Source organism: Cnephaeus nilssonii (assembly GCF_951640355.1).
Source record: "Cnephaeus nilssonii genome assembly, chromosome: 9".
Lineage (NCBI taxonomy): Eukaryota > Metazoa > Chordata > Mammalia > Chiroptera > Vespertilionidae > Cnephaeus > Cnephaeus nilssonii.
In genome coordinates, this window is record NC_137080.1 from 9,341,004 (window position 1) to 9,368,782 (window position 27,779).

The 27,779-nt window shown below is 46.3% G+C and overlaps 2 protein-coding genes across 3 annotated transcripts in view; both read right to left on the reverse strand.

The window, feature by feature from the left end:
• Positions 1-7,137, reverse strand: part of MTHFD1L (methylenetetrahydrofolate dehydrogenase (NADP+ dependent) 1 like) — a 164,156-nt gene extending 157,019 nt beyond the window's left edge. Inside the window, exons 1-2 of the mRNA XM_079781395.1 lie at positions 6,570-7,137; positions 102-186 (exon numbers count right to left, since the gene is read on the reverse strand). Of these exons, the coding sequence (XP_079637521.1) occupies positions 102-186; positions 6,570-6,781 (297 nt within the window). The 5' untranslated portion in view covers positions 6,782-7,137. The remainder of the gene's footprint in view (positions 1-101; positions 187-6,569) is intronic.
• Positions 7,138-14,488: 7,351 nt separating this feature from the next.
• Positions 14,489-27,779, reverse strand: part of PLEKHG1 (pleckstrin homology and RhoGEF domain containing G1) — a 191,755-nt gene continuing 178,464 nt past the window's right edge. For both annotated transcript variants that reach the window (XM_079780707.1, XM_079780706.1), the window contains 2 exons: positions 24,955-26,593; positions 14,489-18,000 (listed from right to left, as the gene is read on the reverse strand). In XM_079780707.1, coding sequence (XP_079636833.1) covers positions 16,937-18,000; positions 24,955-26,593 — 2,703 coding nt within the window. In that variant the 3' untranslated portion in view covers positions 14,489-16,936. The remainder of the gene's footprint in view (positions 18,001-24,954; positions 26,594-27,779) is intronic.

Here is a 27,779-nt window from a genome sequence, read left to right on the forward strand (position 1 = left end):
TGACACTTCTGTGACAAGAAATACAGCTGGCCTTTTGTATACAATTATTTTCAAAATTGAAAGGCACCCTAAAATAGGACAAAGCCACGTTCTCAGCTTACCTGAATAATGGCAAGAACCGGCTTAAAGGCAGGGTTTTTTTCTTGCAATAAACGAAGAACTTCCTTTGAATTCTGAATGACTTCTCTACAGTGAGAAAAAAACAACATACCGTGTCTTTGTTAGTGACTAGACAGGATAGATACCGCACATTCCCTTTAGAGTGTTTTTTCACTGTAAGAGAAAATTACTCGACCACATAAGGATGTGCTTCAAGTGTGGAGGTATGGAGGGGAAGGGCAGGAGAACGATGAATTCATGAAATGCTAACCCAATGTAAAGCGTGACAAGCTAATTTTGAAAATAAGCAGAGATAAACAAACTAGATGTTAACAGCAATTTTCTAGGGGTGAATTTTTCCCTTGTATTTTCCAAGATTACTGTAATGAAAAAAGTTTGGGTTTCTTTGTGAAAAAAATCCCCTCCCTGCACCATAGTCCCTTCACCATCCAGAAAAAGAGATTGGGATCCAGAGGGAAAGCAAATGTTGGTAGAGGGAGGAGGGTAGTAAAGACAGGGCGTTGGGAAGGGGGCTTGCTGTTGGAGAAGTGGGGGGGGAGGGGAGGGGTCAGGACAAATTCCAGGTCCCAGAGTTTAAAGAAGGAATGGGAAGGGAAGGGAAGGGAGCAGCAAAAACACTGGAGATACATCAGAATCTGACTCTCTCCTGAGGCCACTTAGGGAGAGAGCATCTCAGTCCCCTGATTTCCGCCCCCCCCCCGCCCCGACTCCCCCCAATGCATTTGGACCTCCTAAGAGTCCCAGCAGGGGCCACCTGCAATTTAGCACTGGGGTGCCTGAGCCAGGCAGACCTAGAGAAGGTGGTGCAAGTCTCTTTCTGGGACCTTCTGGAATGAGCAATTTCAGAGACCACCTGAACCACCATCCCTAGGAAATACTCCTCACTTGTATATGAAGTTGGCTCCCCCGCCCCCGTTTCCCCAGCCAAGGAAGTGCTCACACTTCGGTGTTTAACCATCTTTAAATTTTTTTTGTCTGGCATGTTCTTGCACGCATATAACAGCTTTAAAAGAAAGCAAGGTGAAGTTCCAGCCAGATAGCCTGAGCACTAAATCGCCAAGGGCGAAGAGACGTGAGTCAGCTCCTCCGGGTTTTCAGAGAGGAAGCTGATGAATGTAACTGGAAGGTACTGCTCTCCAGGAGGTGGACTAGGAGCAAGGGGGCTCAGAAAAGTTGTAAGAGCTTCAAACCTTAACCAAGATGAGCCTTTCTGCATCAACTTGGCTAAAAGCAACAGAATAGGTGGGCATGCAACTCCATGTGGCCTGTGAAGACTTGTTTTTAGACACCTGGGATGAAGCAACGTAATTCCCAGTGAAATAACTATGAGTAAACCAGACTATATGTAAAAATGTACAAATCACCTTATAAATGAGCACCAAAATCTTCTGTCCAATCATTTGTGCCTGGGGGCCATGTGCTGCTCTGTTTCCCTGCCTCCATGACTGCCAATCTGAGCCCTTATTTCTGTCTCGTTCTGACAGGCACTGTTAAGTAGGGAGTCATCTGTAATGTGTGTTAGCTGGGCACAAAGCTGCCAGAATAATGACCACAATCCTCAGATAATGTTGTGTGTTTTTTTGTTGTTGTTTTTTTTTAAAATATATTTTATTGATTTTTTACAGAGAGGAAGAGAGAGGGATAGAGAGTTAGAAACATCGATGAGAGAGAAACATCGATCAGCTGCCTCTTGCACACCCCCTACTGGGGATGTGCCTGCAACCAAGGTACATGCCCTTGACCGGAATCAAACCTGGGACCCTTGAGTCCGCAGGCCGACGCTCTATCCACTGAGCCAAACCGGTTTCGGCCTCAGATAATGTTTTAAAACTACATATGTAATAATTTCAACAATAAAGAATTATTTTAAAAAAAAAAAAAAATTAAACTATCAATTTAGCCTGGCCAGTGTGGCTCAGTGGTTGACCTAAGAACCAGGAGGTCATGGTTTGATTCCTGGTCAGAGCACATGCCCAGGTTTTGGGCTTGATCCCCAGAAGGCAGCTGATCAATGATTCTCTCTCATCATTGATGTTTTGATCTCTCTCTCCCTCTTCCTCTCTGAAATCAATTAAAAATATGTTTAAAAATACTACCAATTTAAGTGCATCCCTGAATGCTGAGCCTAACCTTACTAATAAAAGTGTAATATGCTAATTAGACTGAACAACTTCCGGACGACTTTTCGGACAAAGCCATGGTGGTGGGGCCAAGGCAGAGGCAATTAGGGGCAATCAGGCCAGCAGGGGAGAGCACTTAAGGAGATCAGGCCGGCAGGCAGGTGAGCAGTTAGAAGCCAGTGGTCCCAGATTGCGAGAGGGATCAGTTAGACATTCCCCAAGGGTCCCCGATTGGAGAGGGTACAGGCTGGGCTGAAGGACAACCCCCCCTCCCCCACCCCCGTGCATGAATTTTGTGCACCGGGCCACTAATTTATTAACAGCATTCTGTATTTCAACTTTTTCAAAGGCGAAAGAGTTACCTGTGAATAAATATAATAAAGATTTCCCAAACAGTCTCTTCCAAAAACAGCCATCAGTATTCCAAGAAATAGTGCAGGTTGGGAGCAAAGTGTATTTGATAAACCACTGCACTGGCAATGAGTGGATACATTCTATCTACAAAATAGTAACAGCAGTAACGCTAAAGCTGCTAATGATGGCTTACGTTACTGGGTCCTATGAATACTTCCATGCATTTTCTTCCATTTTTAATAACGGATTTCTGAGTTAAGGCTCCACATGGCTCCTTAGCCAAAGAGCACGTCTCCCAGTCTTGCCCACACTTTGATAGGGTTACGTGACGAACCTCTGGCCAAGAGGTGACCATTGGCCAGGAAAGGAGGGTTGTGCAGCTAGCAGAAAGGTATACCAGCAACCTGGCCACGTTTCCCACTTGCTGGATGGGCGCAGTGAGGAGGTATCACGGGGTCATCCTACCTTTCCTGGACTGCTTCCCTCTGGATGGTCAAGTCTACAGTTATATTGGGGCATTTTGTTAAAGCAGTCTAGCCTATTTCCTACTTAATGCACAGGTCTGATCTAACAGCTTTAATCTTATTTACATCCAATTGGAAATACAGAATGAAAGATACCATTGTCTTATAAACCACTAAGAAAGAAAAAATATTGCCAATTAACCTGTTACAATCTTTTTTCTTTTTAAATATATTTTTATTGATTTCAGAGAAGGGAGAGAGAAACATCAATGATAAAAATCATTGATAGCCGCCTCCTGTACTCCCCTTACTGGGTATCGAGCCTGAAACCCAGGCATGTGTTCTGACCGGAAATCCAACAGTGACCTTCTGGTTCATAGGTTGATGCTCAACCACTGAGCTCAACATTGTGTTTTATTCTGAAAGTATTAAAAGCATTTTTTAGACTTAAATTTAGACAGATTTTTTTTTTTTTTTTTTGGTCATAGACTACTCCTATACTACACAGAGAAGAAAATACACCCCAAAAGCTGATTGAGGTATTCCTAAAACTGCTTCCCATTCAGGATCTGACTTTCCTGAGGGACTTTTGGGACTCAGAATCCTTGATATCAGTCTCCCCCGCCCCGCAAACACACATAATACCCTCAGTGCTATCAAGGGTGTTGGCGATACATTTCTTGAAAGATAACATCGTTTTTGTCCCGGGGGCTTCCGTTAAGTTCCTGACACCAGTCTGCGTGTTCTGATGCTGGAGCTTTCTGGATTCTATCAGATGTCAGTGGAAAGTTGTCAGACAAGAACCAGAAATCACATTATTTCCTAAAATGGCCCTTCCATGACTTGTGGATGGAAACAGAGAGAATACGTGACAGCTGCTGGACCCATGACAGATCGCTATGCTTTTGAGGGAGCTTATTCTTTTAAATTTTCCGATACATAGGTTCCTGGACGTGTATCCCAATAGGTGACTTCTAAGATAGGCTCACCTCCCCTTTTCCTCCACGTCCTGGGGAAATCTCTTTGAGAAACGTTTTGTTAGAAGATGATGCACATAAGTCAAAAAGGCACAGCAATGTGCATAGCTCTGGCCAAGTTCCCATGGATACAGGCAATGACAAGCATGCTGGGACTGACACCCGGCCAACAGTGATTAAAAACCACCATCAATGAAAAGATAAATACCAGTTTTGGAGGTTTTAAAAATGTGCTTCACAGAATCACTGGAGTATAGTAATATCCGCAACAACCTTATAAAGCAGGTGATAGCTGGGTTTCAATTTTGTACAGGAAGAACGGAGACCAAGCAGCTTGCCCAAACTCGCCCAGCTTTTAGGTGGTGAAGTCATACTGCAAAGCAGGGCACCCGTCCCTTTAACCATAAGCCTGTGAAGCAGCACTTCATTGCACACTTTAAGTTTAGAAGGAGGGCTGGCAACCTACAGTCCACCAGCTAAGAATGGCTTTTCCATTTTAAATGGTTTTTTAAAAATACCGACATAATACTATTTTTGGCATGTGAATATTATGGGAAATTCAAATGTCAGTGTCCATAATTAAAATTTCAAATTTCACCAATAAAAATTGTGAAGATGTGTGTGTTGTTGTTTTTTTTTCCCTCATAAAAAAGTACCTACCTAATATCTTCTATTTTGCCTCCTGGCCTGCAGAACCTACCATATTTGCTATCTAGTTTGCCAAACCCTGGCTTATTGCTGTAAAAATAAAAATAAAAGCCAACATCTGTTGAGGCCGTAGTATGTGACCGTTCCTGAACTGTGTATTTGGTTTACATTCTCCATTGTAACCCTTTTCATAACCCTTTGCGGGAGACACTATCATTTCTCCCATTGTAGTGAGGGACTGGAGGCTGGCCAGCCCAGTGCAGCAGGATCCTACCCAGGCGCTCTCCTCATCTCTCAGTCAGTCAGGGCTTCCGGTGAAAGCATGCAGGAATGAAACCCGCAAATGGTCCCAAATACTGAGCCCTTCATTCACCAAGGATGCCATAAGTGCCTACCCTGTACCAGGCACTCTCCAGGAGGAAGGATCCAGCAAGTGGACAAGAGAGACAAGGCCCCTGACCCCACAGAGCTTTCCTTCCAGGCAGAGGCAGACAAATACATGAACAAGCAAGTTTCCAATAGCGATCAGAGCCGCCCAGACAATAAAACAGGAGGCGGAGTGGGTGGTTTTGCCTCCGGCACCGTCTTCAGACCCTCACCCATGAAGATGAGCTGAGCGGTGCGGTGGTTAACATCTAATGACCTGAGGAGACCTGAAGTGACTCCGACATTCAGGAAGATGACCTGGTAAATTAAACCAAGCGCCCCTGAGAGTCGTCTTTCACCTGGTGAAGAGCCCTGGAAACGGGGGAGGGGGAGGGGCGATTGGCAGTTCCTTTTAGAATGAAGGGTAGAAGGAAAAAGAAAGAGATGTGAATGGATGGAGGTGGAACAGCTTGCCCAGTGACATGGAACTGGAATCCTAGTGAGGTGGGGAGGAAGGCAACCCGTTAACACACTTCTCCGAGAAGGCCATTCAAGGCTCCGCCCCTTCTCCCCGAGGTGACCGCAGGGCTGAAGACTGGCCTGGGAGCGGGGTGGGGGGGGATGGTGGGGGAGGGAGGGAGGGGTGGGAGCGGAGGGGGGGATTCTGGGGCGGGGTGGGGGGCTGGCGCACGTGGCATCTCTGGCGGGGACAGGGGGAGGCTCGGCCCCGGGCTCCCACAGTTCGCCTCTGGGGCGGGAGGTAACTTTTGCATTACAGCCACGCAGGGGATTCCTGGCCCACCCTGCAGCGGTGCAGGGAACGCGTCAGCCTCCACTTCTCCAGCCGCCTCCCGATACCATCAGGTGGGCCCGCTCCACCTTAACTTCCCAGAACAAGATGATGTAACCAGAACTCGCTGGCTCACTCGCGGGAGGCTGGCGGCGCTGGGGAAGAGGATAAACTTCACCTTAAGCCGCGGGCAGCCAGCCCAGCACGGAGCCCTGCGCGGACAGGCCACGGAGCTGGGCCGGGCCGCCTCTCCGGAGTCCCCGTCCCGGCCCCGATCCCGACCCGCCGGCAGGCGCCCCTCCGCCCCCCTCCTCCTCCTGCTCCTCCCCCGCCTCGGCCGCGCCGCCCTTTCCTGGCCCGGCCGCGCCCAGCGCGGTTGCATCAGAGCCGGCGCCCCGGCGCACGTGCAGAGCGGCGTGCGGTCCGAGCTGCGCAGCGCCCGCCCGGCCGCCGGGGATGCCCGCGCCCGCCCGATCCCTGGGCGCAGGGGAGCCCCCGTCCGTTCCCGCGCGCCCGGCGCGCCCTCCTGGTGCCCGCGCCCCCTTCCCCGCCGGCGCCCCCAATAAATCGGCACTAAGCACTCGCGGCCCCGCGTCCTGAGACCCCGACACCCCACCCCCCAAAGCCCCCCCGGGACAGTGCCGAGACCTGAGCGCCCCGGCCGCCCTGCTTTCTGGTCCCCGGCCGCCGCCGCCGGGGCCGTGGGCGACGGCGAGCGCGCGCCCCTCACCTGACGATCAAGTTCCACGCCGGGGGCGCCCGGCTGCCCGGGCCGTGGCTGCAGCCCGCCTGGGTGTTCTGCTGCCGCCGCTGCCCCAGCAGGCCCTCGCCGCCGCCGCCGCCGCTGCTGGCGCGCCGGGGCACCCGGGGGCGGCCCGGGGGGCCCGCGGGCGGCGGCGGGCGGCGGAGCTGGCGCAGGAGGAGCGGCAGGCGCGCGCTCATGGCGCGGGCGGTGCGGAGGGAGGCGGCGGGGCGGCGGGAGCCGAGGGCGGCAGGTCCTCCCGCCACTCGGAGATGCGGCTGAAGAGCCCGGAGGCGTGGCGGCCAGTTCCTCCCTGGGGCGGGCGCCAGGCGGGAGCACCGGGTCGGCCGGTGACGGCCCGCGGCAGGAAGGACCGCTCTTCCTCCTCGGGCGGGCGCGCCGGAGCCCCTAGGGGGCACTGCACCTGGAGGCTGGCAGGTGGGGCGGGCGGGGGCCCGGGGGACGCTGGGCTGCGGGATGGAGGCGCCTGGCTGCCAAGGGCAAGATTTCTGGCACTTTCATAGCTACTCTAAATTTGGCTAGCAACAACAACCGGGGCGGGGCTCCTCCTGCCTCTGCCCGGGATGCATCACGGTGCCACCCTGCCCTCCCGCGGCAGTTTGCTTCCGTGGATCCGGCTTGGATACCGGGACTTGGTGTAGGCCCGAGGCGCCCTAAGAGGAAAGGGCGTGAACACAGAGCCTTGCAGCTCAAACGCTGACTTTGTAAGCCTGAGGCAAGTGACTTAACCTCTGTGAGTATCAGCTGCCTCAATTAAAAGGATGCCTGGGCCCTAGCCGGTTTGGCTCAGGGGATAGAGCCGACGGAAGGGTCCTGGGTTCGATTAGGGTCAAGGGCATGTACCTGAGTTGCAGGCTCCTCCTGTTTGGGGGCGTGCAGGAGGCAACCAATTGATGTGTTTCTCTCACATCGATATTTCTCTCTGTCTTTCCCTCTCCCACTCTCTCTAAAAATCTATGGGAAAATATCCTCTGATGAGGATTGAAAAATAAATAAAAAGAGAAGAAAAGAAAAATTTTAAAAATGATGCTTTGTCCATAATGTTACCAGGATTATAATTCCCAAGTAAAGTGGTAATAAAACTAGTTCAAAGGATAAACACTGGTACTGTACTAGGTGCTAGAGAGATGCCTTCATTTAGTCCTAAAAAATGTAATGAGTTGAGTATTGTCCTGGTTTTCAACCTTGGGAAACGGGTCCAGAGAGGTCAGCTGGTTTTTTTGGCAGAGCTGAGAGCTTGCCTGACCTCAGCGATCATGTTCTCAATCTTACACTATTGTCTGTATTTTTCACTGTGGGATGATTGCCACATCTGACACGCAGTGGCTTTTTGGGGTTTAGGAATAGCTACCATTTCCCCAACCCTGTGAGGTAGGGGTTAACCCCCTTTTACACAGGAGGAAACAGTGACAGGAAGTAATGCTTGCACAAGCGTACAAGTATGGGAAAGGAGACGAATGGCTCATTCATCTACTGCGGTGATAACCTTGAACAAGTCATAAAACCCCGTGGAGGCTTATTTGTCTCATTATAAATTGGGGACCATTCATTTAACGAAGATCAGGCAGGTTTGCTAGCAGCCCTGTAAGACTGGGGATCCCTAAGTTCAGGATTCCCCAGCTGGGACACAAACCCCCTGTGTGTGCAGTAGGTACCTGGGCTGTGCTGTATGCCCCTCCCCCACCCCGTGGGCCTGGAGGAGCAAGGAGAACCAACACAGATGTGAAGCTCAAGCTGCGCTGGGAGTAATAAGGTTTATCTCTTTATCTCTTTTTTTATTTTTATTTTTTTTTATTGATTAAGGTATTGCATATGTGTCCTTATCCCTTCATGCCCTCACCCCCCTGGTGTCTGTGTCCATTGGTTAGGCTTATATGCATGCATACAAGTCCTTTGGTTGATCTAGGTCCCTTATCTCTGATCTAGGAATCTCCTGTCTCTGCCAGCATCCCTGACACTGAGGCAGGCTAACATGTTAGCCTGCAAGCTGAGTGCAATCCCAGACCCTTCCCAGTTCTTGACAGTAATTTTTGAGCTGAGTGTTGAGGACCATGCAGGTTTTCTGGATGGCAGGGGAAGGAGCGTGCAGGCAAGGGGAACAGATCCTATAAAGGCAGAGACAGATTTGGGAGGGCTTTGGAGAGAGTTTGATTTTCCTGTGTTTACGGATGTTTTGTTGGCTAAGATTAGGAGGGCAGAGGTGAGCAAGGCAGGAAGCGGGAAGACAGTGGCAAGACAAGCTCCTAGGAAGCTGAGGTCATCGGCCAAGAAAAGCAGTACACGCTGGAGAAGGAGCTTCTAGTACAGATGGGGGAACATGAGAACTCAGGTGGAGATGTCCTTTAGGAAAAATTGTCTTTGCACTCGGGCGGGAAGTCTAAGCGAGAGGTGGGGTGTTAGCAGGTAAACACGTTAGTTTGAGCCTTGGTGAGTCCATATTAGAGAACAGAGTGGAGGACATTTGATCTCACAAAGCTGAAGCTTATAGAGGCCAGGCAGATAATATAAACGAGTGAAGTGGACCAAGTGTCAAATTTCCCCCAAGAAGCAATAGTTCCCGCAGACTTTCTATGACATATGCTTATTTTATGTTAGGAGGAGAGCCTCTACTTGCTATCTGAAATGTTTCCATTCAAGTGCTTCGGCTATCTAAAATGTTTCCATTCAGCCCTGACCGGTTTGGCTCAGTGAGTAGAGCGTCGGCCTGCGGACTGAAGGGTCCCAGGCTTGATTCTGGTCAAGGGCATGTACCTTGGTTGCAGGCACATCCCCAGTGGGGGGTGTGCAGGAGTCAGCTGATCGATGTTTCTCTCTCATCAATGTTTCTAACTCTCTATCCCTCTTTCTTCCTCTCTGTAAAAAAATCAATAAAATATATTTTAAAAATAAAAATAAATAAAATGTTTCCATTCAAGTGCTTCATGGTAGCTTTAAATTCTCTGGCAAAGTCTATAATGGAGAACAGAGGAATAGTCTCCCTGAAGGTTAAGGCACGTCATCACCTTTCAGGGTGATTTTCACCTTTAGATTCTCTCCTCAGATCTCACAAGAGTCGCCTCGCCAGGGTCCAGGCCCAAACAGACCAGGTCTAATTTTTCTTTTAAAGAAGCCAGAAGTTTGGATTTTTATTGTTGACCTTTTTAAATATTGCAAGCCAGATTCAGCTTCTGGGCCACACATTTTCAGCATCTGATTTAATTGATCTATAGAATTTGACTCGCCTATTGTGAATAAACCGTTGTCAGGAAAACCAAGCTTTGTTGTTTTCCATAGAGACACAGGTGGACTTTGCCCATGGACATGGACCACCATTGTAAAGTAGGCAAGTTTGTCTTTTGGCACCAAAAAAATCTCGGCATTCTGGGCCCTTCCCCTCACCTCACTTGACTTCAACTCCACAGCCTCACACTAGGTTGCTGTATGTCCTCCTCTTATCATCAAAACCAATGATTGGAAAAGGCATTTGGTTTAAACAAGCTTTCAGAAAAGTTCTCAGATGACCATGTAAATTCTTAGCTTCAAAATTTACTGGACACTTCACTCAGTAAATTGGAATTCTATCAACCAAAGGAGCATAGAGTCTTTTCCCTGAGGTGCCAAAAAGGAACTCTAAAATAGTTCAATAGTCAATGACATTGGACTTCTGAGGGTGGGTGCTGTGAATTTTGAAAAGCAACTTAATGACTGTTGTTCTTACATCCCTCCTTTCTGTCTCTGATTTGAATGTGTTGTCCTCATGCTTTGGGCTCAAACAAGTTTTTTACTCTATCTCGTCAATAATTAAGTATTCGTTGTATTGAATGAACACCTACAAATTGTCGAGTGCTGTGCAGAGATGGTGCAAACATTTCCACCTGAAGGGGTCAAATGAGACACATGCTAAATTTTAGGACATTCTTAGAAAAGAAACATTTGGCTTCCTAAGAGTTTTCAAATATGCTATAAACCAAATGTCCCAAACTTTATTCATTTACAGTTACATGCATTGATTGTGCAATAATGTTAGGGGCAGAAATAGAATATCGGGGACTATTGTCTATAATAATAAAAGGGTAATATGCTAATTAGACTGGATGGCCAAACAGCGGAATGACCATCTGGAAGACCTTACGAATGACCTTCCAGACGACCTTCTGGATGAAGCCAGGGCTGTGAGGGCCAAGGCAGCCGCCGGAGCTGCAAGGGCTGAGCCCCTTGCACGAATTTTGTGCATTGGGCCTCTAGTCTATCCTACCTAATAAAAGAGTAATATGCAAATTAATCATCACTCCGCTACACCCACAAGCCATGCCCACCAGCCAATCAGAGTGAGTATGTAAATTAACCCCAACCAAGATGGCTGCCACCACAGAGAGCAGGAGGGAGGCTTGGGTTTCCCTGGCAATGGAGGAAGCCAAGCTTTCCACACACCCTGGCCGGCCCAGGTCTCTACTCAAGGATACAAAGTTTCAATTATAGAAGATAAATCCCAAGAAAAATGGCGACAGCCACAGAGCTGGAGAGAGCAGGCTAGGGTTGCCCCCGGCGACGGAGGAAGCCAAGCTTTCCACCTGCTCTGGCCAGCCTAGGCCTCCACTCCAGGCTACAAAGTTTCAATTATAGAAGAGACATAAATTCAAACAGAAGTGGCTGCCGCCACAGAGGGAGCAGAAGGCTTGGCTTTGCTCCAGGCTACAAAGTTTCAATTGTAGAAGATAAATATATCCCAGATACCAGGGCCTCCGCTTGGGTTGCCAGGGGGCATGGCCCGCCTGCAAACCACCACAGGCCCCTCGCCCAGGCCGCCCCATGCCCCAAGGGAACCCCCACCCTGATCCGGGACACCCTTCAGGGCAAACCAGCTGGCCCCCACCCATGCACCAGGCCTCTATCCTATCTAATAAAAGAGTAATATGCAGATTGACCATCACTCCAACACACAAGATCAAGATAGCTGCCCCCATGTGGTCAAAGATCCTGCCCCCATGTGGACACAAGATGGCCACCACAAGATGGCCAGCAGGGGAGGGCAGTTGGGAGGGACCAGGCCTGCAAGGGAGGGCAGTTGGGGGCAATCAAGCCTGCAGAGGAGGGCAGTTAGGGGTGACCAGGCCAGCAGAGGAGGGAAGTTGGGGGCAAACAGGCTGGCAGGGGAGCAGTTAGACATCAATCAGGCTGGCAAGGCAGTGGTTAGGGGGTGATCTGGCTGGCAGGCAGAAGTGGTTAGGGGCAATCAGGAAGGCAGGCAGGTGAGCAGTTGGGAGCCAGCAGTCCTGGATTGTGAGAGGGATGTCCCAGATTGGAGAGGGTGCGGGCTGGGCTGAGGGACACCCCCTCCCGTGCTCGATTTTCATGCACGGGGCCTCTAGTATATATATAAAAGGCTAATAAGTGTCCTACTGTCCGATTGGTTGCTATGACACGCACTGACCACCAGGGGCAGATGCTCAATGCAGGAGCTGCCAAGCTGCAGTAACTCAAGGGTGATGCACCCCAAAACCAGAGAGGAGGGAGCCCGATTCCTCATGGGGCCATGCGATTCCACTTTCAGCTGTGGGTTATGTTGTTGCTGGGGCACTGTCAGCCGTGAATCTGGTTTACTACACACTTGTGTTTGTGTTCCACACCCTGAATGACAGCAACTTTGCAGAGTGCCCTCTTGCACTCTGGAACCCCTCAGGGGATATCAGAGAGCCAGTTTCTGCCCAATCCCCACAGGCCAGGCCGAGGGACCCCACCTCAGCAGATGTTAGGGAGGAACCACAGGAGGTTGGCTCCAGGGTGTGTCCGGCCCCGTCTCACCCAGACCTGCCCCGCCGGCCACCTTCTAATTAATTTCCTTTCAATGTGCACGAATCTGTGCACCGGGTCACTAGTAAGAAATAAAATGAGAAATATTAATCATGCTCCATTAACCGTAATTGCTTTGTTCTGATTAAAGAAAGCACAGTCTAACCTGGATGGGAGTTGTACGCCCCCAGGACTTGGGAGTCAATCTTGCCCCTCGGAGTCAACCTTGGAATGCAGTCCACACCCATTCAAGAGCTGCCTATTATCATGGAAAGATTTACAACCTTGTTGCCCAAACAATGGAGTCCGGCCTCAACTTCTCCCAGCCCACCTTGCCTACTTCCCCGTGTAATCTTTGTCCTACCCAATATAAGCAGTTGGCTTATGGGGAGCTGGTGAGCAGATTTTTGTGGATGCCCTGCTGCTCTCCCATACTGCCAGCCAGCAGTGTTGAAATAAATGCGCATATATGATTCAGCCCTGTTTCTGCTTAACTGGCTCAAGTAGTGTCAGGCAGCCTGGACTTATTGGTTGTCCAGTTTCAATAATATTTGGCATTTTAAATGCAGCATAATTCAACATTATCTTGGTGTTCCATGCTCTAAACTACTTGCAAAGAAAGAAAAATGTGAGATAAAGTGTGAGAGAATGTTTATGCCTTCAAATATATTAAAAAAAAAACAAACAAAAAACACTGCGAAAGCATGCATTAGAAAGTCCAGGTCTTGTCCAAAGGACAAGGTTTAAATGAAAAACATAGATATATGTAAATTAGCAAAAAAGTTGAAGCAGTTTCTTTTATTGTAATGCCTTGTGGCTGATAGAATTGAGTGTGGTTAATTACCACTGTCCAGATAGAGGAAGTGATGCAATAAAGGCTGCAAGAGCTCTTGAAGTCTTGTTAGTATTTGCTTTCCAAAATAGAAACTTAAGAAATGATTTTACAAAGAAAACTTTGACAAATGTTATTAAATAATCATGCTGAACAGCTATATTTATAGCTCATTTCCCTCCTGTTGTCTTTTAAAATATTTTTTCTTGGCCCTAGAATTACAATTTATGTCTAGAATTTACACAGGGTATGTTTTTTCCTACTGTCATTTGCTTCTCTAAATTGAATTTTTATGATGTGTTTTTTAAAAGGTCCCCATCTATTTTCAATTTCAAGGTGGAAGAGATGGTAAGTCTGATGTATCCTTAGTGTGGAGTTCAGAACTTTCCACTCGAAAACATTCTAAAGAACAATTTTGAAGCCATTTTCCTCTGTATGAGGAAAGTTAAGCAACATATATTTTCATTACACTGGAGTAGGGTGTTACTTACATTTGGAAATAGAATTGCTTTAGGAAGTCTATAATTATCAATTTATATCAACATGCTTTTCTCTGTAAATTTTTTGTGTACCAAAAAAATTCAGAACATGAAATTATATGAAATAACCCTTAATTATTGTACAAAAACTTATACATTAATTTTTTGATTCCATAGTGAAATAGTTAAAAGGGTGTCTTGTTACTACAAACTAAAAAATAAAATAAAAATCTAGTAATGGATCTAACTTAGCCACCTTTAATGAAAACAAATACTGCCTTAACCGGTTTGGCTCAGTGGATAGAGCATCTGCCTGCAGACTCAAGGGTCCCAGGTTCGATTCCAGTCAAGGGCATGTACCTTGGTTGCGGGCACATCCCCAGTAGGAGGTGTGCAGGAGGCAGCTGATTGATGTTTCTCTCTCATCGATGTTTCTAACTCTCTATCCCTCTTTCTTCCTCTCTGTAAAAAATCAATAAAATATATTTAAAAAAGAACGATTTCTTAAAAAAAAAAAGAAAGCAAATACCATCCAAGATAGCAAATTCAATATTTCAAAAGTAAACCTAAGACACGAAAAATGGTCTGTTGTTGAAATAGGGTATAAAAAACAAACCAACAACAAAGAATAAAGAAATAGGGTATATCATCATTACCCTGAACCATTTTCTGCACAGATCATAAGGTAAGACAAAGTGTTTTAACTGAATGTAATTTGGAAAAAGCTTGACCTTTCTAGAATAAACACATTAATTCACACTATAATTAACTTCGTACTTTATAAACTTTATTAAATAACGAGCATTACTAACTTTTATTAACTTATATACAATATTTAAACTATGTTTTCCTAGATGCATTTTTTTGCACAAATAACAGAGTAGGTGAAAAGTGAACTGATAAAAAAAATTGAACCTTCAGTACAGAGACCTAATAAAAACGTGACATACTTTGAAGTACATATACCTCTTTTTCCTCAATTATATACATCCTCACCCCACCTCCAAAAAGAAACTATTTAAAACAAAAGCACTTAATTGATAATTCTGAGGAAAAATATGAACATGATTTTATGTATACACACACACACACACACACACACACACACACAGCTCTCAAAATCTGCATCCTGGCCGACAGAAATGATCTATAAAACTAGAGACATGCCCTAGAACCTAGAGATGCCCACAGAGACATGTTATACAGTAAGACATCTACATCGTGCAGTGGGGTGTATTCCTCTAGGTGACATCAAAGCTGTCAACAAGACACTGGTGTTAAAAATTAATCATGTCTGAGAGCAAGACACCACAGTAATATGGACACGATAGAATTGGGGTCATAGGAATGAAAAGGCAAAAATGCGAGACTGCATTCTTAGGACAGTAAGAGTCGGATAACTTTGTTTCGCTCTTACAAATACCTCTAGCAGGTCTAAGAACCTGCCTTCTTACAGCATTTGTCTTTTCTGATACTGCTAATCTTGAAAACTTAGTATCACGTTTAATAGAAAGGAATGGAAAGAAGAAATGTTTCCAGACCATGCCATTTAGTGTGGACTTTGTGTTATAAGCTCTAAGAAGCAAGAATAGTATAGAGAAGCAAGAAACTTGGGTTACTTTTTGTTATTTAAAAAGAAAAGTGAATGCCTTAGGTACCTGTTTATACAACAATGATGGTCACATTTTATGTTTTCCAGTTAAGAAAAAGAGGCACAGGACTTAAAAAGGGGAAAAGAATTAGGATAAGATGTCACTGATTCAAATCAATGTCATTGTTCACCTTCAAATGAAAAGCCAGGATCCCTTACCCTACACATACTGTCTTTTATTAAAATAAAAACGGAGAGGGTGGGGGAGGGACCACAGAATGTAAAACTGCTTAAAATGAGAATTCAGAGGCCACTGTTGAGAAACTTTCTTGTTGCACTGACTGGAGTCTTCAATAAGATAGAATATTTTTATAAAGGAGCAGCAAACCTGCCTTCATTTTTCTGTTTAGCTTCCTTGTTTTTGCCTCTACTCACAAGATTTGCTTTTGTTTTCAGTTTACTTCCATAAAGAGTTATAGTAATACAACATATCACAATAAACTGCTATCTGAAGACCATAATTACAACATGAAAGATGTTATGGGAACGTATCAACCTAAGATTCCGTTCTTTTATATGCCCCACACAATCTTTGCTTTCGGAAACAAATTTTACTGCAGCCAGGGATATCCTGCAGGCTGGGTCAGGGTACTTGGCTAAGTACAAAACTCATGAAAGTTCATGTGAAAAACTGCTCTGCAAAGGGTAACTTTAAAGTGCTTTCATTTATTTTAGCTCGTGTTTTAGTCGGTGTTGATAAGAGACAGGCACAAAAAATAGTAAGAACGGTTCTATTCCTCCCAACCCTTCAACTAAAATATGAGCAGATAATCAAGCTGTTCCCAGATGTCAACCCATCTTTCCCAATAGTTAAGCCAATTTGCATTTTCGTGGGTTTCTGTAAGCCATTGAGGAAATCATCTGTTTCACCCCAGGAATCATAAAATAAACGCGAAGAGCAGTACATTCTCCAGGCCTTGTCCAGGAACCCAGGTAAAGATTTTTGCTTATAGAACATTGGTCTCGTTACATGCTAATTTCCAATACTTTCACCATTTCTGCATTACAATGAACTGATGTAGAAATGAATACCAGAATAGGAACCCTAAAATGGGCACCGAAGACTATACTCCAATTAGAGATCTTTAGCTTATGTTATTCTAGGGTCTTGCCATAAGTAGAACAAAAATGCCAGCTCTAATAAGCATAATCCTTTAAACAGCTTTAGCTTCCTTTCATTTTAAAAACATCTGGAAAAGCCTCTTTGCTGCCTCTGAGTCCTAAGATAAAACCAGTCGTGGCTTCTGGATAACAAGAGGAGTATTGCATTTCTTAAAATCTGGGCACTGTTGTAAGAATATAGAGAAAAAATACGGCCATCTTGTTAAAAAAAGAAAACCATCTAGAAATTTTCAAGTAAGATTGACTTACATGAAACATGAAGATAACCAGCATCAGAAAACAGGTAAGATGCTGACACTGGCTACAGTACAATCCTGGCTGGATCATCAGCCATTCAAAAAGTTGTGCTGTAAAAGAAAGTACGTTTTACACCTCTGGTAATTACAAAACTGTTTTAATCCGGTACATAGAAAACACGCCTCAGGGTCTGTAATTCATGAGCATATGAAGAAGTGAATGCGGGCGGCGGCTCTTAAGAACCTTAGGCAAAGCTGCTAGAACTAAGACACTGGAATTTTTCCCTTAGACTCTGGACAATGTTTTGCTGATTGGGAGATGGGCCCCGCCAAAGATAGTCATTCAGTTTGTCAGAATCGTCGTATGGTGTCAGATAGGGTGACACCCCAAGTTTGCCGCTCATTGGCTTTTTGGGCGTGCACGGACTATTCAGGGAGTAAGATGGGTTGTTGCTGCCGACATTATCAGAAAAGTCTGCATCCACTATCTTTGGGTCAGATTTCTTCCTACGACTGTGAGACAGCTCTAACTCTGACTCATCTTCTTCTGACTTTATTTCCACGTAGTCATCTTCGTCTCCTTCAGTCTCTTTGAAATTGGAAAAATAGTTCTGTGTAGCTATTTGGGCATTTAAGGGTAAATTTCTATTTACTACCAGAACTTTCTGTGAGTCTTGGAGAGTGAGATCTGAGCGTTTTCCAGTACCCTGTTGACGCGAGTCACCTATCCCTGGCAGCAAATCCTGGTGACTCTCACACCTTGAACTGTTGTGTAAAGACAACAGCTGTTTCCTTCCCATTTCATTAGGGTAGTTGATGGAGTCCGCTGACTTGTTTATTAAGATTGAGGACGATGACTGGGACCTGTTATAAGGCTGAGATTTAGCGCTGAATCCTTTCCGACCCAAAGAGTTATAAAGATGGCCTTGACATGAGTTCTCCTTGTTGGGCTGACTGACTACCACGCTGTGTCTCTGCATGGAGCCCAGCAGATGGTCGGAGCTCTGCAGAGAAGGCACAGAGCAAGCTGTGGACAAATGTCTTGGAATATTTTTTGTGTTGATCTCCAAAGTAGGATATTTTGGCTTCAAGTCTTGCCCTGGCCGGTGACAGAAATCCGCTAATTCTCCATTACTATAGGTTGAATGCAAAAGCCAATCCTCGCTACCACGTTGGGTCTGGGAAGGTGATGTAGATCTCAGGCTGGAGGATTCTTGAGGGCTGGCCCAGCCATCCTTCTGAGTCTTAAAGGGAGTCTCTCTGAATACAATCTGGTCATACAGTTGGGAATACTCAGCAATCCTGGCACCTGGAAGGCAAATATTGAAACAAAAACATACACAGGATTATTTCTATATGAGAAGATTGAAGAAATAACATAAACTTCTCACCTATTTTAAGAATTTAAACAGTAGACAGGACTTCTAAGTTTGAAGATGACTAGCCATTGAATACTAAGCAACACAAACTAATAAAATAATCCATGGTTTAATAAAAAGCAAAGATGCCACCTAAGAATTCATTTAATTTGATCTAATTCTAGATTCTGTTATTTCAACAGTAGGTCTTCAAGTGTTTGCTATTTGTCATGAATATTTCTAGTGTTCTTTTACAAGCATGACATAGCCTCAGTGCTAAAGACAGACATCATAGAAATCAGAAAGTTAACCCTAGTTCATGAAGAATAACTCAAGTAGTCATTAAAAGAAGCATGACTGCAATCCACCATGCAATGGCTACCCCGGCTTCTTACCAGTCTCGATTGCTCTCAGAAAACCACTCCCAGAAGAGTCTGCTGTCTGTGGCTGCTTCTACTCGTCCTGTTTCCAGGCAGCCCTCCACAGCCACTGTCTGGGGAGTTCATGTCTGCAGGAGGCCCTCCCTCCCAGCGCTTCAGAACTGCGTGTGTTGATGGGCCCATACATCCTTGCCCAACCCCAAGAAGCTGGGCACTCAAGTCTGTGCTTGCACTATATGAAGAATAAGCCACCTATGCATATAATTGATACACAAATGCCTCTAATATTGGTGCCAGAACAGGATTTGACCATTACTCTATGGAAGCTATTGCCACGTCAAATTAAGCTATGAGGACGTCTTCTCTGCTCCACTTCTGAGCACAGACTTTTCTAAAGACATTTACAGAACCTTGCCATGGATAGAGCATTCTCGTGGGCCGGGAATGACTTAAGAGAGAGAACCCAGAGATGTCAATTTCAAGAGCAATTTTCCCCCTCGACTCCCAACAAGGTACCCACATGACTACCCTAGAATCAAAGAATTCCATGCACCCTATAAATCACTCAGACCACATCTCCAGTGTCTACGAAGGGACTCTATCGATCCCATAGAGCAGTGATGGCGAACCTATGACACGCGTGTCAGCACTAAATATTTAGTGTTTGGTTTATTAAATACAATTATATATAACAATTATACATTTATGTTATTTAAACTATAAATATCGCGAAATAATGTTTTTCCCTCAAAGTGACACACTACCCGAGTTATGCTCAGTTTTTTGGCGAAGTTTGACACACCAAGCTCAAAAGGTTGCCTATCACTGCCATAGAGGATAACCAGCAAGTGACAATACATTTTCTTCTTTAAACTATTTATAAGTTCGGTAACCTGTTGTTAGTAAATTATTCCTTCAATTTAAACTAAAATTTTAGTTCAGTTTCTGCCATTTCTTTTGGGTCTATCTTCTATGAGAACAGAAATCAATCTACATTCTTTGTGCCCTTTAATTGCAAACCCCTCAAATTACTTGCTCCCTGGTCCCCAGAATCAGGGTAAATAGTCTGTTTAACTTCTCATTATAGATCCTATATCCAGATCCTTCAGGTTTTCAAATCCAAATTTCTCAGAAGGACCGAGATTATTCATTTAGAATTTCTAGTAATAAATACCCGAGCTATTACTCCTTAAAGGGCATAGTAAAGACTTTCAATATCAATTAAGATTTGGCAACCCCTTAGGAGACTGAAAGTCTACATGGACACCACCATGATAGCCATCCTGAAATCTATAATGTTTCGTTAACTAGGAAACCCAAGCAAAGGCAAGGACCTTTAGACATAGACATTAGTTAGTAGTCCCATCTGAAAGTTGGATATTTCTGCCCAAGCTATTATCACCTACACTATGGCCCTGAGCCCGATCCCACAACCGAATCAGGAAGGCTCTGAGCTTTCACCAGGTTCCAAGAAGATAACAACTTTGGGGAAAGCAGTGAGAGCTAAGTTAAACATTCAGTCACACTATTCTAGCATCCAAATGTAACCCTAAAGTCTTATAAGAACAATTAACTCTTGACTTTAGAACATGGTGGCCCAGATCATCTGAAACCATGTGTCATCCAAAATATCCACAGTATTTCTTGTGCCTTTTTCTTCCTTACCACACTCTTCTTTGGCTTAATCAAGTCCTGTTTACCTCTCAAAACCCTCCATGAGCCCTAATCCTGCCGTGAATCTTTGTCTAACTGATTTCTCTTCTGTTAAGTCTTACTTAGTGTGCCCCAGCTGGAAGCTAATTCCAGCAGGGAATAATAAAATGCAAGAAGTCCTCAAAAGGTTGAAGGGCTTCTATATTCAGCAGGGCTGAGTCATATTATTGCCTGCTGGAATGGTTGAAAGCATTTCCTCAAACCTAAAAATTTGCATATATTATTGCCTGCTATTGAAACAGCCAAAGGCATTTCCTCCAACCTGACAATGCCTACTGTATACCAAACCTTGCCTTCGAGATGTATTTATAATTCTGAGCATATGAAGATTGCCTTGGGGCAATTTGTGTTAATAAAAAGCTAGGGGATCCAGAGACTTGGGGAACTTGGTTGCTATAGCTAAGTCTCCTCTGGCTCCCCCATGTATTCCAAATTTATATTTCCAGTCTCTTTATTAATTTACTCACAGCCCTTCTCCAGATTCCTAAACCCTTCTAGATGCTGAGAAACACCCCGGCGTGCCCCTGTATGTACTTAGTGTACAACCAACACTTGGCTATTGGTTGTGCACATATGCATGTATATGGCTGCATGCACACACACACTCTTGGGTTCCTACTTGTTTTATATGGGTTAGTTTATTATTCCAGCTTGTCCGTGAGCTTTAACCATGGAGAATAATCCCTACAGAGTACCAAGCATGCTTCAAGATAGAAACTAGTCTCAAGAACTACTTAATTACTCAGATAATTTCTGGACTGCCCCCTTTTATTCGAAGCACGGTGTTGAAAATGGATGTGCTTTCCCGAAGACCATGCCACTGAGAGTGGAAAGGCAGCCTAGAAACCAGGCATAGCAGGAAAAAGGGGGAAAAGGGAGATAACCTTTGATTAACATACCCCTACAGGTAATTTGTAATGCATACAGTTTATCTTTGGATAATAAAGAAGTTGGTCATTTACTAGTATAAATTTGGAATCAAAAGTATCTCACAAGTAAACAATATACTGTGTCTATGTTTTGGGGTCTCAGGTTGACCTTCTAAGTGAGTCTATAATTTGCTTGATGCCTATGTGAACAAGACAAGCCTGCAGAGCCACGGCTCTCATTAGATTCCCTCAGCCAGATGTGTGGGAAATAGCCAGACCAGATCACACTGCAGCCTACAAGGCTGAGTGCTAGGCAGCTGGACCCAAGTCCCCTGCATCCTTAGTTCTGGCATTAGCAGTCTTTATAGAACATGCACATCATCATTATGTGACAATCCCAAGGCAGTCTCTGGTTTATTTCTCTTTTGTAAAAGTTTAAAAGGTGGAGTTCTTATGGTGCCAGATAAATATTTGAAAGGATGCTTCCTGAGAGAAGCATGAAATACACTGTTTTCAAGACAGAGGATTAAAATCAGTGTTTCCGATGTTGCTTGAGATGTAGACCACAGCATAAAATGTCCTTTTGCCTTCCCTACTTTGCACAAGGAGGAAAATTCCTCGCGCCTGTATGGAGTTTTCTCCCATGTAAAACATCACACACAAAGAAAGAGAACCCCAAGGCCTCATTGGTCTCAAGGACTATCAGGAGGGACGCCTGACCGAAACAGACGGCCAGCAAGCTACATCAGGCTCTAAAAGGTAGGAGCAACTAGACCTGGTTGGGTGATTTCTAGGCGGAAATCTGCCCCGGGGCCTGTAGACCCCGGCTAGAGAGTTCAATAAAGGTGCTCGAGAGTGTCGGCAGGTGAATAGGGTGCTCCTCCTTCCGGACAACACCGAGAGCAAGCTCCTGGCAAAGTGGCAAGGCCCACACGAAGAAGTCTGGAGAATCGGTCCATTCGATGACAACGTCCTGTGCCCAGATAAACGAGAGAGAGAAAAGGAGTCATCACGTCAACTGATTGAAAGCCTAGTGGGCACAGGAGTGGTCTCGATCCACCCAGATGGAAGATCCTCCGGTCCGAGAGATGGAAGGCCCTGGGGACGACTCCACTCTCAGAAGATGCCTGGGAGAGAGCGTCTCCTCTTTGTTGGGGAGAACGTGATCGTAGCCCACCATGTCAAGAGAGGACCCAGACATAAAGCTGAGAAAAGATCCTGTGGGGTCCCAACACACACCAGTAGGCAAAACCAAAAGGAGAGCAAACCAAAAGTGAGAAGCAAAAGAAAACCACAAAGGGAAGTCTACGCATACTTAAAAGAACGGGAACAAAGAAGGCGGTTCAAGGTAGCTCTGAGCCCTAGCCTCAGTACTGAAGGATGTGCTTCCATCAAAGTTAGAGTTTTGCCTTGTAATGGATGGTCTATGTTCAACACAACCTGGCTGGGCAGGGCGGGGCGGGGGGAAGGGGAGGGGAGGGTGGTGTACCACTTCTTAAACGACAGTCTGCTGGCATAAGCCATCATCACCAGAAACTTTAGTAGTATATTTTCTCTCATTCTGAGGATCGCTGGCCCAGATTCAGTCAGTGGCTGCATTGCCAATTCCATTCTATTCCCAGTGCTATCTATGCCCCCAAATAGCCCATCTACAGCTGGAACTCAGGCTCATTTTCTATGAATAACAACCGACCAGAGTAGCAATCTAGCATCACCAAGGGGACATGGATTAATCCAACCATATTATTGCAAAGAGAAAAAATATGGGATCTAGTTTGTCTCACATTTTAACCTTTATTTAAAAAGAAAATATCTCAGAGTCTGTAAAATTCTTCAGGGAACAATTCCAGGGCTTAACTTCCCTATCTGTTAAGAAATTTTACTGTATGATTAGCTTTAGGAAAAGAGTAGAGCTTTAGACGATTCTCAAACTTAAAAAAATAAATCCCTATAGATTCTTGTCATGTAACTTGTAGATTCATTTAGGACTTGGACATCCCCTTCTTATCCTCTGGTTTCCATGGAGATGATGTAACCAATCCCAAAGAAAGGAGGAGAGTGAGTGGCATAATCCTGGCAGAGGAGTCTTGTCATTAAGCTAAGTATCTGAACGTCCCTGGTGCTGAGCCATCTGGCATTTACTTTTAATTGGAGAACCATCTCTTCTCATTTGATACTGAGGAGTGGTCCTTTGTCAGAAAATCCAGGGCAGGGATTCTTAAAATATGATTGAAAGGCCACACTGATTTAAAATGCTAATTCCTGCCCAGCTGGTGTGGCTCAGTTGGTTTGAGCTTTGTTCCACGCCCCAGGAAGTCCAGTGGGTCCATTCCTGGTCAGGGCACATTACTAGGTTGTGGGCTCAATCCCCACTAGGGGGCGTGCAGAAGGCAGTCAATTGATGTTCCACTCTCACATTGATGTTTCTCTCTCCCTCTCCTTCTCCCTTCCTCTGAAACCAATAAAAACATATATATATATATATTTTTTAAAAAACCCTAATTCTTGAGCCTCACCCCAGAAATTTCTCTAGATCTGAAGGTGAAAAGGTCCTCAGTGAGAGCCAGTGCCCTGGGCTGGGGGATGTCTTTTCATGACATTTGTGTGCTTTATTCCCATCTACACTCCACCACCATGACCAGCGTTCAGTTTTGTCCTCTCTAGCCAGGAGGCATGCATTTCTTTGTAACAGAGAAAGAAGTCAAGCCCCGGACATCTTGTTCCTTTAGCCTTAACCGTACCAATACCATCCCTGAGATCCTGGTTTAGTTCTGCCCCACAAAGGAGGCTTGACTAAAAGAATTCAGCTTTTTGGAAGCATGTGTTAGAATACCAAATGAAACAGTTTTCAGTGCATTATAGCAGCTATTTAAAAAAATCAACTAGTAACCGAAATACGTGAGAAGAAAACTGAGTGAACAGCTTTAAAATGCAGAAAGGATTCCTTTTTGTCTGTTAGGACAAGTAGGCGGTTTTGTTGGGATTCTGGAGCAAAGAGCAATCCTATTCCTTACGCTTCCAAACCTTAAAAGCTCACGTGAGATACTCCTCCTGACACCCTGATGTATGGGGAAAAGCTCTCGATGCCACAGGTTAAACCAATCACTGTATCCCACGGTTCAGACTGTGTTAGAGAACACTTCCTACAGCAGCAAATCTGTAGTGACAATGTTACATGCACAAATGTTACACGCGTGAGACCCAATCACGCTCCAGCTCACGTGAGTGGGCGATGTGGGAAAGGGTCTGCGTTGTTTTGGGTGAAGGGGAGCAGAGTTGGCCACCCCAAAACAGGCCTTTTGGGATATTGATTCTTTTGAGTTGGTTATTTTTAAGAAAAGAAACACTCAGAAAAAACCTTTGATCTTCCCCCTCATTTCCTAAAAGGAATTTAGATCAAGGCCCTGCTTCAGGAAGGGAGCCATCATTCTATTGTTTAATAAAAACTAGTGACAGACAGGGGGAAACCTAGCAAGGACCCTGTGCTTAAAGTCCTCTGTGGCCCATTCCTAAGGATGGTCCCCCAAACCTCTATTTACCAAACACTGCTTTTCTCCATGAAGTTGCCTTCCTGCCCTTTGAAATTCCCAACCACACCTCCCTTCTCTCTATCTCCAGAATGACATAGAAGCCTCAACTGCCCAATGCGTCCTTGAGTCTCACATTCTTAGGGCCCTCCCTGCATGAACATCTCTAATACATTTTGGACATTTCCCCCTGCTGTTTGGCTTCATGTCAATCTGATTATCAGCCCAGCCAGCACGTAGGAAGGTGGGAGGAAAAGTGGCTTTGGACAGCCCACGTTAGTAGGTCACAGCCTCACTCTGAGAGGACGTACGTCTGAGTGGCAATGTTCTCACGGTCTTACGGGCATTCGGAACCTGACAGCTAGCTGCTCTCACGTCTTACTGCCCAGGAGGAAGGAGGCAGAGAAGGAACATACCGATGGCGGGCCCGCCTTGCTTCTTGTCTTCCAGGATGGCAGCCAGGTCCTTGGGCCCAGCTTTCTGCGGCTGGCTGGCCGGTGGCTGCTCCACCTCCGGGCTTTTCACTTTTAAAAGCTGATTTGCCTTCTTGATCTTCTGGCTGTACTGCCTCGCCATCATAAAAACCCGGCTCTTGGTCTTATCTGTGGCGTCCACCCCAGGGTCCAGGCTGTCCAGGTCCGCCTGGGACAGACTGCTGTTGGCCAGGTCATAGGGATTCTCCAGGGGAGGCCCTTCGCTGGCCAGAGAGAGCCGGTTGAGACTGAGAAAGGAGCCTTCCTTAGACAGGAGGTCCCCCCCCAGCGGGCAGCTGGCCCGGCTGGCCCGGCCCGGCCTGTCCTGCAGCGTGAGGAGCGCGCGGCTCTCGGGCAGCGAGAGGGTGGACAGGGCCCGGGCCGCGTCCTGGCTCAGCTCGGGCGCGCTCTCCGAGTGCAGCCGGTCCGGCACGTCGTCTTTGCTGACGGGAAAGGCCGCCAGGAGCCGGTCTCTGGCCTTGACTTCATTCTTCTTGATGTAATTCTCCAGGTCATTCCAGATCTCGTCGACTTCTTCCGACAGCTTATCGGATAGAGACTTCTCCGCGAGGGACAAGTTGCAGCCGAAGGAGTTATAGAGCAAACTCAAGTAGTCGTGGTCCGAGGGGCCCGGGGGGTAGGGCGCCTCGTCCTCGCTGAGCTGGAGGCTGTCCTGGGACACGAAGGGCCGCAGGCTGTCGCAGCACGCGAAGTCGGCCTCCAGGCCCAGGAAGGTGCTCCTCTTGGGCCGCGTGAGGCTGCTGCACCTCACGTCCAGCGAGGGCGGGTCTGGGAGGCGGATGGTGTCGTAGATGTTCTCCTCCACCACCTCAAGTTCATGTACGCTCTGGTTGGACGCCTCCCGACCTGGCCGAGGCCCCCCTCTCTTGGTGTGCAGAGGGCTCTTCTCGTGGCCAGCGTGCCCCTTGGAGAAGGCTAGCTCGGGGGTGCTCTTGGGTCGAACAGAGTCCCTGGCTGATTTGGGGGGAGTGGATTCAGCTTCTTCTCGTTGGGCAACCATGAGTTTTAAGTCCTCGTAACTTATGTTATCGTAGACGTGGTCTATGTCATCCAGAGTCAACTCTATGGATGACCCGAAGGGTGTCATTCCGTCCTGCCCTTCCGTCTTAGGGTCGTCCTGCAGTTCCCTCTGGGGACTGTACTGAGAGCCGTCGCTGTCCCTGACCCTGATTTCCGGAGGGCACGTGTTGCTCTCGCCAGCACTGCTAGCCCGCCGGACCACCCTGTGGCCGGAGCTGGCGGGCTCTGTGGGCTCCATCTGTCCCAGGTGCCAACTGCAAGGGCGACTGGAAGTGCTGTCTTCGCTCAGTCGGCTGGAGTTCAGGTCGGAAGAGGAAAAGGACGGCACGAACATCTGGTAGTCGTCGTCCTCCTCCTCGTTCTCCTGGGACCGGCGGCTGGGAAACAGGGCCTGCCTGATCTGGTGGTCCGTCCAGATGTTCCTGACCGCCCCGCCCCCGCGAAGCGCGCTGAGAATGGCCGAGCCGCTGGGCTGGCTGCTCCTCGGCGCGGGCGACGGCCCTGCCGACCTCCGCTGGGGAGAGCCTTCTCCTCTGGAAACCTGCGGGGGCAGAAACACTGATGGAATCGCAGCACCAGGGACGCATAACTTGTGGCATTCTCCTGTGTTTACACATTGCCTATCCCACTGCTAGACAATGAAATTCACGAAGAACATGATCAGTGAACACTGATGACTTTCACTGAGTTGAAAAGCACTTCAGTCCTAGCCGGTTTGGCTCAGTAGATAGAGTATCGGCCTTCGGACTAAAGGGTCCTGGGTTCTGATCAAAGGAACATTGCCCGGGTAGTGGGCTCAATCCCTCTCGGCGGTGTGCAGCTGATCAATAATTCATCATTGATGTTTCTATCTCTCTCTCCCTCTCCCTTCCTCTCTGAAATCAATAAAAATGTATATTAAAAACAAAAAAGGAAAGCATTTCAGATTTTTGCAAAAAGGGGCAGAAAGGCCAGTAACTGGTATTTACTTAGAAATAAGCTAGGCCATTTGCAGATGCCCTCCAAGCTTAATGTTCACAGGCACTCCGTGAATTAGCTATGATTGCACCAGTTTCCGAAGAAGGAAATCTAGGCTCATAAGAATTCAATGACTGGCTGAATTCTGCCCTGAACCTGACCAGTTCTGCCTTGGTTTACGGGTTCTAGGCAAAGATCTGGTTGCAGGAATGTCATTTAATCAATCCACTGTTGAGCTAATGAGATTTTTACTTTCTTTCAAAATACATTTAATGAAGTAATATCTCGATGCCTGTGAGGAAGTAAACTACATGTGACATTAATGATGTCTAATCAGAGAACACAATGGGGTCCTTTATAACTTGGAACCTTTCTTGCTGGAGCTCGATGGTGCAGACTGGGAGTGGACTGCCCTCTGAGGCCCTCTGTAGGTATAAACATCAGCTTCAAAGAGTTCTTTTGAAAGGGTGAAGACCGGTTCAAACTAATTAGTACCAGGGACATGTTTTCTGATCCAAACACTGTAGTGATCTATTGGAAATCAAACTAGCAAGAATCTTTCATCACTTGTCAATGAAACTGGGATAGACAGTGCCTTGGAATAGCTACCTGTCAATATGTCTGCTTGTCTGTGTATCAGGGAGGGAAGGGAAGAGAAAAGTAAGAAGGGCAAGAATAAAATTTCATTCTGAATGTTATTTTTCTATTACAAAATTAAGTCTAAAAAAAAAATGCCCTAGTTCCGAGAGGGAGGCCATTATAAGGACGCG